This window comes from Lissotriton vulgaris, chromosome 3_1 (assembly GCF_964263255.1).
Source record: "Lissotriton vulgaris chromosome 3_1, aLisVul1.2, whole genome shotgun sequence".
Taxonomy (NCBI): domain Eukaryota; kingdom Metazoa; phylum Chordata; class Amphibia; order Caudata; family Salamandridae; genus Lissotriton; species Lissotriton vulgaris.
This window is the reverse complement of record NC_141689.1, coordinates 1,186,436,956-1,186,455,895: the sequence shown is the minus strand read 5'-3', so window position 1 is coordinate 1,186,455,895 and position 18,940 is coordinate 1,186,436,956. Positions and strand designations below refer to the sequence as shown.

At 43.2% G+C, this 18,940-nt stretch overlaps 1 protein-coding gene across 2 annotated transcripts in view; it reads right to left on the bottom strand.

Moving 5' to 3' along the window:
- The window catches only part of LOC147727632 (phospholipid-transporting ATPase ABCA1-like), a 2,839,360-nt gene that overhangs the window by 600,322 nt on the left and 2,220,098 nt on the right, over positions 1 to 18,940 (bottom strand). For both annotated transcript variants that reach the window (XM_086961649.1, XM_086961650.1), the window contains exon 40: positions 7,667 to 7,790. In XM_086961649.1, coding sequence (XP_086817775.1) covers positions 7,667 to 7,790 — 124 coding nt within the window. The remainder of the gene's footprint in view (positions 1 to 7,666; positions 7,791 to 18,940) is intronic.

Below are 18,940 nucleotides of genomic sequence, written 5' to 3'. Positions count from 1 at the left end.
TGAGAAATGTTTTATTTTTAATAGTGGCCTGAAAGCAAGTAGCGAGTCATACCCACACCTTTTTGTATCCAAATTAGTCGAGAATTCATTGCCCCAGGTTAAGAACCGTGTACTGAAAGTCGAGAGCACATGGCAAGCTAATTCGCCTTCACAAATGTTACAAGTGTTACAGTATCACCAGAACAGGATCAGGGAAGAACATGACCACGAACAGAGACGTATGAAAGACACGAAAATGAAAATGCTAGTTGCTCAGTCAGTTCCAACGGACGGTCATAAAAAGGGTACAACACAACCACAGTCCAATAATTCGACAGCTCCTGTTAAAGGGATATGCAACTATTGTAAACAGCCAGGTCACTATGTAAACGACTGTACAGTTTTGAAACACAACATAGCCACAGGTAAAACTAAAGAGAGACCGCGTCCTCCTAGACAGGACCAGGCCCCACAACACGTTCCACAGAATGTTCAGCCTATGCAGGCTCCACAACAGACTGTAGCGGTACCACAGCCACAACCCATTGCCGCAACACAACATGCAACCCAGCAGATGTACCAATATGCACAATCTGACTATCCCGATTATCAGCGATACACATGAAACAGCCTAGAGAGGGAGGTTGGCTTGCCTCTTATTGAGGTTCCTGTAGATCAAGAGGGTCCTTATGTACATAGCCAGGTATTAGGGAAAGATAGAAAGTTTTTGATTGACACAGGGGCAAGCAGGACAACAATCAGTCACGACGAGGTTCCAGGGGCACCCCTCTCAGCCTCGCAGAATGTTTCCCTTGGATTTTCAGGAAAGCCTATTGTTCATGAAGTATCGAAACCAGTTCCACTTGCAGTTGGTCCATTGTCCCGCACTACAGATTTATTACTCACGAAATCATGTCCAGAAAACTTACTTGGTATAAAGACCCTGAAAGCTCTAGGGGCTGTAATTTGTTGTTCTCCGGAAGGAGTAAGACTGTTTCTGCGTGACTTTAAAGGCCATTATGTATTGAGAGATTTTGACCCCAGGTTACAGAATGTTCCTGCACATTTATGGGCGAAAGGCCCCACTGATGTAGGTTGTATGCACATCACTCCATATCGCGTCACACTGAAGCCAGGAGTAGTACTACCACGCATTCGACAATACAAGTTACCACCAGATGCTGTAGTGGCTTTACTGAAAATCATTGACAAGCTCATTGCACAAGGAGTGGTTGTAGAAACCGACTCCAATGTATGTAATTCCCCTATCATTCCAGTTCTTAAACGTACTGATCCAAATGCACCTCCAGTTTATCGATTAGTTATCGATTTACGAGAATTGAATAAATGCATTGTACCACAATATCCCGTGGTCCCAGACATTTCGTCCCTATTGACAGCTATTGATTCCGAAGCGACGTTCTTCACTGTAATCGATCTCAAGAACGCCTTCTTTAGTGTCCCTATTAACCCGGAAAGCCAATATATTTTCGGATTCTGTTTAAATGGCGAAGCTTCAAATTTGCACGTGCACCTCAAGGATTCACAGAAAGCCCCAGTATCTACAGCCAAGCATTGAAGAGACAACTTGACAGTATCCACATGCCTGACAACACTGCCCTACTCCAGTACCTCGATGATCTATTGATCACCGCCCGAAGTGAACCAGAATGTGAACAAGCGTCACTGACAGTTTTGCATTTCCTGGCGGACAAGGGACACAAGGTGTCTCCTTCGAAGCTGCAATTCTGTGCCCAGCAAGTGGTGTACCTTGGGCACTTGCTGTCCAAGTGGGGTAGGCAGCTGACACCTGACCGAATTCAGTTAATTGCACATCTTCCGCAACCTAAGACACAGAAAGAAGTACAAGCCTTCATTGGACTCACTATTGCAGACAATGGATTCCACAATATGCATTCCTAGCTAAGCCACTCATACAGTTGACAACTCAGGAGGCAGCGTCTTCGACTTTCCTCCCTTGGACTCAGGAACATACACAAGCTTTTGACGAATTAAAGAAAGCCTTATGTCAAGCACCAGTTTTAGCAACACCATGTTACAGCAAGCCTTTTACACTTTTTGTCACCGAACGCGAAGGTACTGCATTGTCAGTACTCACCCAGGATCAAGCAGGTTCACACAAACCGTGTGCTTATTTTTCTAGTACATTAAATCCAGTAGCCCAGGCTCTGCCTGCGTGCTTGAAATCTGTAGCAGCAACAGCTCTAGCGATCAGACAAAGTGATTCCATAGTGTTAGGACATCAATTGACAGTACAAGTTCCACATTCCGTGGAAGTCCTTTTGAACAGAACACAAACTCAGCATTTGACTATAGCACGACTGACAGGGTATGAATTGACATTGTTTCAGCCGCACATAGATATCAGGCGCTGCAATACATTGAATCCTGCTACACTTTTACCATTAAGTGAGACAGACCCTTTGGCACATGATTGTGTTGAAGTCATTACCATTACGACGAAACCCAGACAAGACTTAACAGACACCGTATTACCAGATTCAGACCTGACACTTTATGTGGATGGTTCATGTATGAGAACAAGTACAGGAGAGTTAGTAGCCGCATATGCAGTCACGACGGAAACTGAAGTCATAGAAACACATCGCATTGACACACTGTCAGCCCAAGCAGCAGAGCTCATTGCTCTGACTCAAGCCTGTATACAAGCAAAGAACAAGAGAGTTAACACATACACGGATTCACGTTATGCATTCGGAGTCGTACACGACTTCGGTGTACTCTGGCAAGAAAGAGGTTTCTTGACCTCTCACGGAGCCAGGATTCAGCACGGTCCCCTCATTCAAGCTCTGTTTGAAGCAATACATTTGCCTACAGCCATAGCCATCATGAAGTGCAAAGCACATACGAAAGTTACTGACACCATTTCCCAGGGTAATGACCTGGCAGATCGAACAGCCAAGCATACAGCTCAGACTCATACTCACACAATTGATATGACAAAGACAGTAGTCCCGACACCGACACATTGCATGACAGTTAGGGATCCCGCCCTAGATGTAATTGACATACAGACACATGCTACACCGGACGAAATCAAGAAATGGACTGAACTAGGAGGGATACAGACAGAACAGGGATGGATGACGAAGGGAAAAGCCACATGGTTTCTCCCCGACTCTATGGTTCAAGTTATCATTAACACAGCATATAGTCCTGCACATTTAGGAGAAAAAGCCATGTTAGACAGTATTCAAAACCTTTGGTTCAATAAGCATTTACGAGCAGCAGCAAAACAGAAAGTACGTACTTGCATGATCTGTTGTCAGTTCAACCCAGGAAAAGCCATTCCCGTAGAGCAAGGTGGATTTCATCCTCCCGATCACCCTATTGAAGTCCTCCAGATGGATTATATCCAGATGGAACGTTGTCGAGGATTCAAGTATGTCCTCGTAGTTGTATGTGCACTCTCCCGATGGACAGAAGCATATCCAGTCCCAGATTACACTGCTCCGACCACTGCCAAGCAGCTGGTACGTGAATTCTTCCCACGGTATGGTTTGCCCCGTATCGTGTACTCAGATAATGGTCAGCCATTCTCGTCCGAGCTTATGAAGCAGGTATCACTCCTGCTAGGATATCAGTGGAAGTTCCACTGTGTCCGACATCCCGAGGCAGCAGGTCTCGTAGAGAGACACAATCAGACCCTAAAAACACGTCTCGCCAAAGTATGTAAAGAGAAAGGCGTAGATTGGATAGTAGCATTACCAGTTGCACTTTTCTACATGAGAATGGTAGCCCATTCAAGAACTTGGCTATCCCCGTACCAGGTGGTCTTTGGTAGGCCGCCGAATATGTGGGGGACGCCTCTGCCTCGTAAGATCACAGATGTTGACTATAATATGCTGACAGATTACCTTGCCTCCTTGATGTCTGCACTACAATCATGTCGTTCACAGGTAGCCGCAGCCTTTCCCGACAACACCGAGGTGAAGCCACACGAGATCGTCCCTTGAGACCTAGTGTTTATCCGGAATTTCGATAGGAGGAGTCCGCTGGAGCCCCGCTGGCAGGAGCCGAAGCTTGTTCTACTAACAACAAGGACTGCCGTTAAGGTGGAGGGCCGCAAAGGCTGGCTCTACTCGAGTCACATTAAGAAATACCATGGACTTCCGCCAAAAACAGACTCCCAGCCCTGCCCCGTTCCAGAGACTGATACTAAACTCCCCCTGGTAGAAAATACTCCTCAGCAGGAGTTCCGAATGAAATTGAGGTCTAGCAAGTCAGACAGTTTAATTGTTTAAGTCCTCCCCTAGGTGAAGCGGTTAGACAGGTTCCTGACATGTGCCAGTTAGACCCCAATAGAGAGAGAGATAGACAGAAACAGATCAAGAAAGAGAAATATTGTAAATCTCTCCGTAGCCATTGTATTGTTACATTATTGATTATGTTTTTTCTGAGTCTTACGATTATTGCTACAAGTTTATTATTACACATGTACTTTCCTATTTCCGTACGTGCACATTCTTCTTCGAATGACACTGTCGAGCATACTTTCAGTGAATTGCCCCCTCACGAGTTATCATACCGACTTGCGCTGCGCAACAATACTTTCATCAAAATGTTACATCATTCTCATCAGACCAGCAACGCTACAAATTGTTGGATATGTGGCCGACTCCCTCCCTATCAGAAATACAAGGGAGTTCTGCCCCTCTTTCCGTACCTGTTTACACACAACGGTTCCTGTGGTGCATGGTTTAGTTTAATGAATTCTTTAAATTCTGATTCCATAGTTTACCAGGGCAATTGGGTATGGGGGAATCTGAACACAGTTATGCATAAAGCATGTTTCCCTGACAAGGAGGGTCTTCCACAAAGGACAGGGACCGATCTAGAAAACGAAGTGTATGGATTGGGTAATTTTACACTTAACCTCATGATTCTGAATGTTCAGTCCGATACAAGACCAGACTTACCCGCTATGTCAGTACTACCAGTCAAAGGTGAATTATGTGTCAGAAAGAATGGTTCAGTACACCTAGGTCATAGTGTATGTACTACTGTGATTGAATTCAGTGATAAAGGCAAGTCTACATTCAAAGCGTCCCGTCATTCCTATTTCATTTGTGGTCAGACAGCTTATATACGCTTACCTCTAGATTGGGATGGTACTTGTTACATTGCATTCCTTCTGCCACCTGTTTTCCTAGCCCCACCTGATTATCATAGGGACTCCCATCTAGTACACAATAGACCCAAGAGAGATCTCCCGATTGTCGACTATACTGAAACAGCATGGGAGCAATACACAGACTTTAATAAAGGTTTTTTTCCCTATTTAGGTACTGTCTCGAATAGTAAACTGATACGTAAATTAACCAGAACCCTTGAAGCAGTAGTGAATGAAACTACTTCCGCCCTAGGCAACCTAACAGAGGAACAGTCTGCTATGAGACTTGTTGTTCTTCAGAATCGTCTCGTTCTTGACGTCATCCTGGCCGATAGGGGCGGAGCTTGTAGAGTCATCGGATCGAGTTGCTGTGTTTTCATTCTAGAAAATGCACCATCAGTATATAGAGCCATAACCCGTCTCCACAAGATTGCAAGTCAGATACACCAGAATCCAGGCACCTGGACTTGGTCCGGTTGGCTCTGGAGCGTGTTATCAGCCTGGGGATGGAAGATCCTATCCTTCCTCGGAATAGCCCTTCTCATAGTATTCAGTTGTTGCCTATGTTTACAGTGTGGGCCGGCGATTTGCAGCCTGTGCGCCACATCATGTATTCCCCATCCAAGTCCACGTTCTAAATCCCGCCTGAAAAAGGAAGAGCAAATGATGTTATATGAACAAATAGATGGACTAATGAAGATTGATATATCATGAAGGGTCCGTAGGGGACAAGGAGGGAATGAGGTAATTGGAATTTTTATGGTCGATTGTGTCCCCTAACGTAGACCCCAACGGCTCCATGTACGTGCTTCAAGTACATGTAATTTCCCTCCATGACCAGATATAAAGACGCAAATACATTTGCGTCCAACGTTAACATGTCTTCTTTCAGATCCACCATGAATGGGTCGATAATTCTGTTCCTAAGTATGCCGTGCCACCGTCTTTACATGGTGCACTTTCACGTTTTCCTGACTCTGTTGAGTTAGGCCCTGATTTCTGCCATCGAGCCCTTTCTGCCTTCTGCCTCAGAAAGCTGCAGCCTGGATCTGCATCCATGACCTTTACCTTACTCCCTGCGCGGCGAGCGGTACCCGGCTCGGCCTGCCAAGACTATTTAGCCTTCAAGTTATCTGCTCCGCTCCTCGAAAATACATTCCTGTCTAGTGATTTAGGTAAACATCTCCCCAGCTGCAGAGCAAAGGGCCCGGCCTTTCTGTCTCCGTGCACGAAATTCATTGCTCCTGTTACCATGGTAGGCCCATGGCCCCTCGCATTACACGTAGACACGTAGACACATATGCACGCACTAGCAGTCAGTATAGAATAGCCTCTGCCCGAAAGACCTTTCCTTCTAGATAAAACAGTTCTTCAACACAAGATATCAGATATGATTTGGGTTTAGGTTGTTCTGACACGCCAGACTTCTGTCTCCCCATCTAGTGCTAAATGTCAAGTCCCCTTCACCCTCCAGTTCCACGTCAATCACACGTCATGTTGCCTGCGCGCGCATCCAGCCATATATTTCTGCTGACACTGCAGGATTCCTCTATGAATCCACCCACTTGTGACACTTTCATGTGACGTCTCTAACACACACCTCCATGTACGCCCTCGTGCACGCCTTCTGTTACGCACATGTGTTCTTATCTCGTTTCTTTCAGCTGTTACGCCTTCTGTATCCTTCACCATTGTATACATTTACTATATATAATGTGCACTGTTAATAAAGCATTGTCTATCCCTTCCTGAACCTTCGTGGTGATGGAACATGATACCATGGTTCGAACCATTCCATTACATGGAATAAAACCCTTATAAACTCAGACTCCACGGACTCTGCCTCTCATTTTGATCGAGCTATTTTATTGAACTTATACCGCATAGAAATTCAGTATACGGTAAATCTTTATTTACCACACTTAGTTCAAGGATAGGTGGGGGAAGACCTTGGTGCCAGGCAGGGTAAGAAGCTGGCAAAGGTGACATTTGCGTTACAAAATGTAATCTTGTGGAGATAAAAACGTTAAGGAGCATAGGCTATCAGGAGGTTTGTGAAGCAGTCACAAGATGATTTTCAACTAGTTGTTATTTTTTTCTATGTATCCATATATTTTTAATGCAAATTTTGCACTACCAACGATTACATTTATGCACACTTTGTATAAGGTTAGTTTAGAAGAGATGAGACACAATCACCTGAGAGTTCAATAGGAGCCATGAAAGTTACTTTGGTGCTCTTTGAGTCTGATTACAGACTTGTGTGGTAATAGAAAATAGCCCGATTTGCTAGGAAATTGGTAAATTTAGAGGACAGTCCACTGTGCAAATCCCCTAAACTAAATACTTACACAGCAGAGAGATTTTTCAGAAATCATAGGATTTTTCATTACTACCAGACTCAAAATGAGGTCCATGTTTTCCACTAAGGTTCTCTTCTGATTTGTTCTATGTTAGTTTTTTATACCCTACATGCAAACTGTATGAAAAACGTTAATAAAGTGCACCATTTTTTAAAAATACAGAACTTACCAAATCTGGAATATGCTGTGGCTATGGCTTGATTCCTTGCCATATCAATAAGTCCTCTTCCAAGGCAGAAATGTGGAAAAATTAGCAATATTTTCTTAAGTATTTCATTTACATTGTTAAGGTTCTAATAAAAAGAGAGAAAATACCACAATTATGTACATTCCACTAACTGCAAAAATTATCAAGGTTGGAAATAGGTTTACACACACCAGAACATATTTCTTTAATATATTCCAACAACAATTACTGATTGTACAAGTATAGATATTATCCAACAGTAGAGTTAAATTTAAAATTTCAATTGCAAAACATTTTCAGCTTGCAGAGATTAGGCAGTATTTTCCTCTCTAAGTCTGCTTCCACTTAGCGGCCAGGTCAAGGGATGTAATGCTCCAAAGCATTAAAGTTGATACAAACTGCCTAAGAGTGATCAAGCGGAATAGCACGTTCTTTAAGGTGCTGCAACAATGGTACTGATTCACCAATTACCAATAACAGCTCAAGTGACTAGGATTTCTCCAAGAAAAAGGCTCTTGGTTTCCTGGTGCATTGAGACAAGGGAGATGAAAATAAGTTAGAATATGGTGCCTATCCATAATGGTTCACACTTGGAGAAGGTACACTGATAAAAAGAGAGAACATTTTTTTAATGTGCTACAAAATACAGTATAATACATTACATTTATAGAGCACACAGCAATCTCCGAAGAGGTGTCCTGGTGCAAGCAGAAAGAACACCTTCAAGAGATTAACTAGAGGGAACCTAAATGACGTCAAGGCTGGAGTCAAAGAGTAGAGTTTGAAGTCTCTTTCTTTAAACTAAAAATTTTAGATTTTTGTTAAATTCTGTGTTAATTTGACTGATGTTGCAATACATTTTGTTCTGGAGACACTTTATTAAGGTAAAGGAATTCCAGCAGACATCAGTGATTTCAAATTAGCTCCTTAATATAGAATGTGTGATCCTGTCTTACAAGAAGTACCATTACACTTGCTGACAGAGAAGTTGATCCCATGTCATGGCTAAGTATAATAAAGACCGGGCAGCCACACTGGGCGCTGACCTGCGGAGGGGGCCACTGATCTAAGGGGTGGCACTGTGTTTAGTGATAACTTATGTATGGAGCGATGAGGGGCACTTTTGCCCGGGGTAATGAGAGAATCCGAAAAAGAGGACATGGGGTGTGGGGGCGCCAAAGAAAAACAATTAATGCATCGGGTGCCAACAACACTAAACGGCCCTCCGTGTATGTATGTATCGGTTAGTTTCAGAGCAAAGACCTATCCTAAAGGCAGGCACACGGTTGAGTGTGAACAGCAAAGATATAGTAGACTAGAGTTTAGAGAGGTATCTGGTCCTGTAAGCAAAGTGTAATGTTAAGGCAACGTGATGTGATGTTCTTTAAAGAAGAGCTTCAACCCTTACCTAAATTGGGATTGAGTTAGGGTGATCCGTATGGATACAGGGATAGTGTTCTAGATCCTGGGCGCATAGGTGGTTCAACACAAACCCAGGGCCTGTAATTAAATGCTACAAGTGGGCTGCAGCTCTCATGGTGCCACTCCCTGAAGTAGCATAGTAAAACATACCTCAAGCCTGCACTGCAACCTGTTGTGCAGTCTTAACATGCTATTTATCCCAGCAAATTAACCTTTTGTCAGCAGACATATTCCTTAGCAAATAGACCTTTTGCCAGCAGACATATTCCTTTAACACCTTTTTAAGTCACCCATAAGGCAGGCCCTAATCACTAATAAGGCAGGGGCCTTGGTATTTCAAACATAGGACATATGTGATTATGTTTATATGTCCTGACAGTGAAAAGCTCAAAGTCATTTTTATCACTGTTTCATGGCTCGTTTCCAATAGTAGCTCTAGGTTACCTTAGTCTACTTAATAACTGATAATTGTATTGAACTGTAATGGTAAACTGCCCTTTAATAGTAAAGTGGGAATTTAATTTACAATTCTGAAAGCGTAACATTTAGAAAGTGGGCATTTTTTCTGCCTATCAGAGGGGCCTTTCCCAAAGTGTCCATGTCACATGACTGTGAATGGTTCATCGTTGACTCCCTTTCACACTCACTGGCTCACTTATTAAAAAAAAAAAAAAAGTGAAATTCGATAATCAACGTAGAACCAATTACATTTAATTAAAATACAGATGTATTTGGTATGTCAGGGCTGTCCCTTCTTTGATGCAATCCCTACACTATGAAGATCAACATTGCAAGACAATATTGGTTTGCTCCTAGTATATATTCTGGACGCGTAAATGTTCATTCTAAATCTATCTCATAACCGTGGAATTTGGCACAAAAAGCAGAATATGTTGGAACCTGGCATAGCTATGTCATTATCATGAATATTGGGTGTTAATTTGCCACTTCATCAGAGCAGTCCGTGAATGTGTGCAGATGTTACTTGTAAATCTATGTTCCAGTCTGTAAAGATTCATGTTTAATGCGTTCACTTTTCCCATTGTGGGGTTATGAAGTTTGAATTCATTTTAGATATGAAGACGTCTTTAAGTAACCGCCTGCAGTTAATTTAAGGGTAAAAGTTCACATATTACTGCAAATACTTCATTAGCTAAGATTAGGCTCCATCAGCAGCGGTGAAATCTTCGCATTATTTATTCCATGCATAATTTTCCTCGGGCTTGGTTTGGCCAGGCATTATATTGGACAATGGGTGAAGTAGCCTCCAAGAACATTGAATCTTGAGCCGCCTCACAGGCCTGCAATCTTGAATGTATAATTATTCTGAGGATAATACATGCCAGGTAGTTTGACAAGGATTGCATGTCACTACAGGTAATTGCAGTCAGCCTGGACGTTACTTTATTAACTGTCTACCTCCTACAATAGATTTGGCAGCCACAGGTCGGCTGGATAAAAAGGGTGAAAAGCAGCAAGTGAGGAAAGCCACTAAGGTGCCAGATATGGGGTTTCTTGGCTTTGTGCCAGTCAGCTAACTACAGTGCATTTGTCTTGATCAGGCCTCCACATAAGCATTATGATAGATGGTGGGTTACCGTTGGGGGGCCCAGCGTGCCATCAGTTGTGAATTAACTGGCAGTGGTAAGAGCGGAGGCTGATTCCCGGTCATACATGAACAGGGGATTGGTGCAGAGGTGGCTCCCAGCAGTGAAGTCTGTTCGGTCGGCGGGGGGGTGGGGGCGAGCGCGCCAGTAAGCGACTCGCCCTGTGGTGGGGTCCCAGGCAAGAAAAGGCTGTGGACTTCCTTTTTGGTATGGACTGGCTGCCCCTTGGAAAGGGCAAGCAGTCATTGTGGGCCTCTGGGCTGGCGGGAGAGGGGGGACTGACCTGCAGGTGGTCCTTGACCTCTCCTCCCCTACCCAAGATGCCTTGGTATATGTTTATAACATTGAAGGGGGTATACCCCAGTATGGTTGTCTCATGGAGGCACATTATTTACCTGCGGCTCCGTTGACCGGAGGGCGGTCAACTTAAGGAGAGCAGGCTATCTTGGTTGTGGCCTGCTGGCACAGCCTGAAGGTTAAGCAAAAGGCCCCTTGGAGAGTGGGTTGTAAATATAATGACAATGTACAACTTTGAGATTTATTTATATGCTGTGGCATTGATAAGCAAAGTATTTTAAAGATTTACCTTAATCAAGATCAATAAAGGATTAATAATCCAAGATGAATAAAGGATTAATGACACTGCTTGAAGTTTCAATAAAAGACTATGCGGTGAGCGAAAACAACTTGTTTCATGTCTTTTATGGGAGGGCGACTCGCACCCGGTAGGCACACTATAAAACACTGGTTCGGACCACGTGATAGCTCCGATCCGCTCCCTTGCTGGAGACGCTCGAAGGGGCAAGGTCCACATGGTTGGGAAGGCCCGTGATAGCAGATATTAATTTCCGCTCTCGCGCTCGTGGCTGACGGCGCTACACAAAACTTAACACATTGATTTCAACAAGTGCGTTTGTGTGATGTCTGTGCATGGCTAAAATGCGTGCCTGTGTGTTTTGCATGTACAAGCATATTTATTACAGCCACCAACTTTGAACGATACATTAGAGGCTAGACTGGCCACTTACTTTTTTGCAAAGTTCAGAGGGTCGACGATAGCCAGCTGGATGGAGGCAGGCCACTGAAACCTGATTAACCACACCCGCGGCAATGCTGCCTATCATGATTCAGGCAAGACTCTCTGGCCTCACAGCTCAACTCAGCTTCCTGAAGTCAGGCTTGTGTGTTTTAGGCAGCGAACCACTCATGCTGCCGCCAGGAAGTTCGTGGTTCAGTCAGCCGCTGGTGAGCAGTCGGGTTTGTGGATGTCGCAGGATCATGCATTACGTCAGTGAGTGAAAAGTTTCATGGAATCAGGGCAAAAGTCCTAAAAAAAGAAGTGGGGGGACGCTGACGTCACGAAAGGAGGCTTGCACCATCAGACTCATTGCCTCCCCTCGCTCACTCCTTAGATGCGATTGCATCAGAGAAGCCAGCGTGTGAGCAGCGTTCTGAATGGGCTCCGATCTCGCCCCAGAGAGGCCAAAGTGTGAATGTGTCGAGCTCCCGGTAAAATAAGTGGGGGGACGCCGTCCACCCGTGTGGTACCCCTACTCGAGCCCTGCATGAAATGTTTGTTACAATGTAGCAGTAACTGCTAAAGCTTATCCAGCCCCCAACCCTGCCAGGACTAGCGCGCAGCGTGCACTGACAATCCAGGTTTATCAGTCATTATATGGAATATTAGCCGCCAGTGCGCCAGACAGCTGACAGCAGAGGAGGCAGCAATATACATGACTTTGCATTTCAGTGTGGTAATGCGGACCACCACACTGAAATGAGTTAGTCTAACACCCGATTTGTGATACTTGACAGGGCTGATCGATAACCCTCTATTGGGTATATGAGTAAGAGGCTTTTTTTGGGCAAGTGTGGTCAGTTGATGATCCATAGTTGAAGAGATCAACTGAGATCAAAGATGTTCTCTGGCAGAGATCAAAGTGTTACTGTTTTCAAAAATAGACCCAAAGTCTAAACCTGCTGTGGGTTCATATTTCTTTGCTCTCAGAGTAACATTGATTTAATTGATTTGACCCACAACCCAGAAATTGTAAATACCATGGTTTTACAATGGTTTTTACTAAGAACACATTAATCGTGCCTGGAGGAGGGACCTAGGGCCTGATGTAGGTCTTGGCGGGACTACCGTTGTTACTTCGATGCAGAGTTTCCAAGTACTCCATCAAGCTGACGGAATCCCGACACCCTATTCAGATGTATGCTGACTGATTCTTCATCCTTGTTGACAGAGTGTTTATTGTCACGTATGTGGCTCACTGCTGATGATGCAATGGACTCTTCTGTAGGAAAATAGTACATTGTCGCTGTCAGGGTGGTAGGGTTGCGCCAAACCTATTTATATTTCACAGATGTTCTGAAGGTGTTCTAGCGGCGGTTTGCCGATGGATTGATTTTGTCGTGGGAGGCGGTGAACATTTGACTAGTCTTGTGGCTGTATGATGGATGATAGCATCACACACCTGATGTAATTTGCCTAACTTTTAACACCTGCATACCATACTGTAAAACACACTTCATTTCAGACCATGAGCCTTTGCCATTCCAGCACAGCAGAACTTTGAGCTAGAGCACTTTACAACTGAATTTAGTTTTTTTTTCACAGTTTTTTTGCTCTCTGTTTCTTGTTCAGTTACCGCTTGTACTTTACCATATTGTAGGTTATTTAATTTATTTAAGTTCATAATCTCAGAATGGTAGGGAGGAAAAGTCGCTTTTTTACTGTGGTTGAATTGTCAGTCATGGTAAATAAATCATTAGAGATTAGAGTAGAGCGACAATTATTTGCAGCCCAAGTATAAATTACAACTATAGCACTAAAAAGGCACATTTAGGGCCAGGTTAGTTGACAGAGTGAATGGTGTAGCAAACAACCTGCGCACACAGGAGGAAATTAGGAAGAGGTGGAATGTCCTGTGGGGGAGAGTGCGTTCCTTGGTCTCCAAGCGTCACCCGGAGGCCCAGAGGACTAATGGTGGTTCTCCCAGGCCCCCCTTACATATCTTTCCCTGGGAGGATAGGATCTTGCAGATCCTATATCTTGAGGGCTTGACAGGAATCTCTTGTGAAGTGGAACCTGGTAAGTTAGAATTTTGAAGGTGTCACTAAACCTAAATGTCCTGTTTGCTTTGACGTTAGCTGTTGCTAAAGTGTTTTCAAATGTTCTTGGAATATACAAACCTAAATATATCAGTAACATTTTGTTTGGCTGGTTTGTTTAAATGTATTGCATGTAGTATAACAGGTTTCAATCGTATTACATTTCACATGATGTTATGGTGCTTGTAAGTGTTTGTACACCAAATACCAAATAACATATATGTGGTTCAAATAGTAAATGTCTGTTCTATTTGTACTGCAGATTTGCACGAGATAACCCTGCACGGGGGTGGGGATTCTGCAGTCACATGCTGGCATGTGGAGCATTGGCTGCTAGAATCAGATAGGAAGCCAGACTATAGCTTGCAGCCCCAGAGACCAAGCCAAACAGTAAGCAAAGAATCAGCCAAAAACAGATGAGAGGGCCAATAGGGTAGTGGACTAATAGTTCAGTTACTGTCCTCTTTATCACCATTTCTACACATTGGTGTGTGAGGGTGGAGGCGGCAGCCCGCAAGACCAGGGGTAGAAGGTAAGAGGCTGCTGTTACTGTTGTTGTTTTTATTGATGCTGCAGCGCTGCACTGAAGGTTATGCCACATTAGGTATGTTCAAGTTACAATATTGCAAGCGTTGTGAATGTATCATTGAAATAAATAAAACAGCCATGATCTGTTTCTGTTTTGTGAAAATCATATTGCAATCTAATTTTACTCATTCTACCTTTTCAAACTTTGTTCACATATGGTAAAGTATAATTTATAGATCAATCTCTATTTAATGATCTCCTTTGTAAATTGTATGTATGAAGTTTTGTATGTTGTCCTTTTCGTATCATGTAACTGAATTGATTTAATTAGTTGCACAAATCAAAGTTTGTTGAGCAAAATCTTTAATGTACGTATATATGTGTATGCTGAATATACGAGGTATGTATGAAAAATTTACTCTGCGCTGTTATTATGATGTCTAGTGCTAAACATCCTTCTTTCAAGTTGTGTGAATGTCTGTTTTTTATCCTCCTAGGTTTTAGATTTCACCTTTCTCTTCTCTACTGTGTTGTGTTAAATGTTAGGTACAAATTATGTTTAGCTCCTACATTTTTTATATATATATTTTTTTTTACATTTCAGGACATCTTCTTACCTGTTAATGTGAAGTTGTTTTGTAAGAAATATAAACTGTTTGTGTAACTAATTACAATACCACTGAATGGTATAATCATGATAGTGATTTCCTTTTAGGTTCCTACAATAATTTTCTTAAAATTCATTGTATGTGTAATCCACACTTTTACATTGTATCCATTTGTTTACTTTCATAATAGGTGCTAGAGCCAGAGCACGTGGCCAACCATCTGGCACAGAGGAAATCTCTACTCAAGCCCAGGATCAATTATCCAGGGGTAACTCCACTCCTGAGAGTCCAGATGAAGAGGAGAGGCCTGGTCCATCTGGTCTGCCTGAGCAGATGGCTCCAGTGATTCTCACTTGACCCCACCTACACTTCCCACCCAGCTGTTACAACACCACAGCTCACGGATACCTCCACTTACTGTGTCCAAACCAACACCACACAGATCCTGTGGCCCCCAGACCTGGTTGCTGCGGAGACACCACCACCTCCAGTTCAGCCAGGAACCAATTGCGATGGGGCACACTGGGTCAAATGCATGGGGACTAACCTGTGCCTAATCCCACAAGGGAGTAGGGGTTGTGGGATGTAAACTGTGGGCCTGCATTGTGAGGGCACTGGGTTGACTGTCATCCAGGGCACCCTCAACCAAGTGTTGGGCTCCCTCCACCAGTTCCAAGACATGATGGGCCAGGTACTCATTGAGCCCCAAGACATGAAACAGTTGTAGAGGAAGCATAATGTACAGTTGGAGAATCTGAACTCCAATTTGGGCTTCCTGACCGTGGGGCTGCAGGACATTTATACCCATATGTGCAGGGCTTTTCCAGCACCATCTTCTAATTTCTGTAGTCCAAATACATCTGCCTCAGCCACTGAAGGGAGGCCCTGCCACAAGGGGCAACACTTGCAGCCATCTCAGTTCCTGCAAATGTGGATCCACCAGATCCCCATAGGAGCACACATTCATCTGGACTACTAGGAGAGGATGGCAAGACCACCACCACCACGAAACGCCACACCTACTTTCCTCCAATGTGTGAGTGCCATTCACTTTATGGACAATATTCTAGGCACATTTACCTTTCTGGTGCCAGTTGTAATTTAGACAATGGACTTTAAACAATTTTGGCTCTTCAATAATGGTTTCATTTCACCATTTTTTGTTAGCATCCTATTTTAATTTATTTGGTTTTATTTAATAAAATCAAAACTAACTAAGTTAAAGACGGTTGTAGTATTCCATTTCTGTATTTATTTTTTCCTTCCATCATACATTAAAAAATATAACCAATCAAATGGTTGTTTATTTATGAATGAATTGAAAGTGGGTAACGTTTCTCACACATTTCTTCCATGACAACAAAATACAAAAACCAAAACAACAACTAGTATTTTATTATATTTGAAATTGATTGGCCAAATGTTTCTTAAACATAACAAGCCATACATCACACAAATATTCTGTGTCATGTTTACATTTCCAGTTGCACACATTGCCCCCATGGAAGAAAGGGATGTAATCTTAACAATATGAATCAATAGGCAATATTTTTTAATTATGACATATGATAGAGCCAGATATTCTGCTTCACAATAGGAATTGCACAACTATAACACCAATAGTCATACATCCCGCTAGTACTCAATTTGGTGGCCACATTAAGGCTGACACATGTCCAACAGAGAAGAAGAGTTCTTGAAGGTGTAAATTCTGCACAAGGTGTATGATGATGTGTTTTGTATATGAGTTTGTAGAAAAGGATACCACTTGCTTTCTGTCCATTACCAAAGGACTGGTTTCAGCAGACACATGCCTGCCTAAATAACAAAAAATCATGATTTTGTTTAATGTTATAAGGGCCAGTTGTACCAAGCAGACCACTATTTTTTATTGTGACAGGTGTGATGCACCCTCACTGTTGTGAATGATATAAAGTTTGCCTAGTGCAGGTGACACAGCATAAAATGCACTTATAATACAGTGGATGTTCCAAATGTCACATAGATAAGTTGGTTTAATTCAAAAACAAGAGTGAGCAAGTGACCCAAAATGCCAAGTAAAATGGCTACATTTCATATGCAAAAAACACAGTTGATGGACAGAATGCAGAACAATGTCTTACATTCACCCCAGTACAAAGATATGGGCCTAAATCCATCGTTTTTTTGCACTCCACACCACCTTAGGTCAGACAATGGCTATATGCAAATCAGCCTTGACCCTGTGCCTCATGGGAACAGTCCAGCCCGAACTACCAAGCCACATACCCAGAGGGTCTCAAGGCGCTTGAGGAGGGGTGGGGAATTACTTGTCAAATATCCACGTTTTAAGTTGCTTTCTGAATGCTAGGTGGTTCTGGGTAAGGCGAAGGTGAGTGGGAAGCGAGTTCCAGGTTTTAGCTGCCAGGTAGGAGAAGGATCTACCTCCCATGGTGGTTTTGTTGATGCGGGGGACAGTGGTAAGGGCTTGGTTGGATGACCGTAGCTGGCGGGAGGGGGTGTAGAAGGATAGTCGTGTGTTGAGGCATTCTGGTCCGATTTCGTAGAGTGCTTTGTGTGCGTGGGTTAGGAGCCGGAAAGTGATCCTCTTATTGACAGGAAGCCAGTGGAGGTTTTTCAGGTGACCAGAGATATGTTCTTTACGCGGGATGTCTAATATGAGCCTGGCTGAGGCGTTTTGGATTCGTTGGAGTTTTTTCTGGAGTTTAGCTGTAGTACCGGCGTTTTTCAATAAAATCAAATAAACCAAGTCGACGCGTTTCGGTGGATCTTTGCTGTGCACACCACCTTCTACAGGACAGTTTAAAAACAATTCTTTGGTCTTTTAACCATACAGCCTCGTTGAATATTCATGAAGCGGATTCCAGACTCTTATTATTCGAAGTCTGCTTATCCTAGTATAGGATCTTAATTGTTATGCCCGTTACTTTATTTTAATTTCTCAGGGTTTTTCCACGATTTGAATATTCCTTTTTGTTATCTAGGAAACATCCTGGCACCAGTATAGGGATATTTAAATATAATCCAGTGTGGTGTTCCTTTTGGTCAAGGGTTTGCTTATCTTTCTCCCTTTTCCTTTCTATTTCGCTTGGGGAGTTTTCATGAATTGTCCCACTCGTAGTGTGCTGGTGCCTGGTCTTACTCTTCTTCCGCAGTTAGTATCGATACTAACCGCGGAAGAAGAGTAAGACCAGGCACCAGTACACTATGAGTGGGACAATTCATGAAAACTCCCCATGCGAAGTAGAAAATAAAAGGGAGAAAGATAAGAACGGTGATGGATTAAACCCAGATCTTTTGACTGGTTGTGAGTGTTTGATTGATTCAGATGCTCTGTCTATCACCACCCCCTTTTGTACCGCTTTTGGCCGCCAGAAGTGTGGCAGGGTATGCTCAGACGTGAGTCCCTTGCTCACTTTGCCACTGGATTCAAGCAAGCCGGGCTGAAGACGGCTGGAATGCCAGAACCGGTCTTAGGAAGCTTGTTTCCGGTCCAGGGAAGACATGGCTTGGCAGTTCGGGCTGGACTGTTCCCATGAGGCACAGGGTCAGACTGATTTGCATATAGCCATGTCTGAACTGGGGTGGCAGAGTGGGCTAAAGAATGGTGATGGATTAAACCCAGATCTTTTGACTGGGTGTGAGTGTTTGATTGATTCAGATGCTCTGTCCATCACCACCCCCTTTTGTACTACATTTTATATGCAACAAATATCCCAAATGTGTTTTTATTACAAAATAATATTTAATTCATGTTAAAAATGACAGATGTGCATGATGTCTTACTATTCACAAGTGTGCATGTAAGCTAGTTTATTTTGGGGAAATATTTGTGACAGGTGTACAATTTTTCGAACAACACAGTCAGTAATGTGTACACATTGGTGACAGAGTAACACATACACAAAACCATATTTCAATGTCCTTTCTTATGTCCAGTTGATAAATCAAAACTGAATACTTAAAGGGACTTT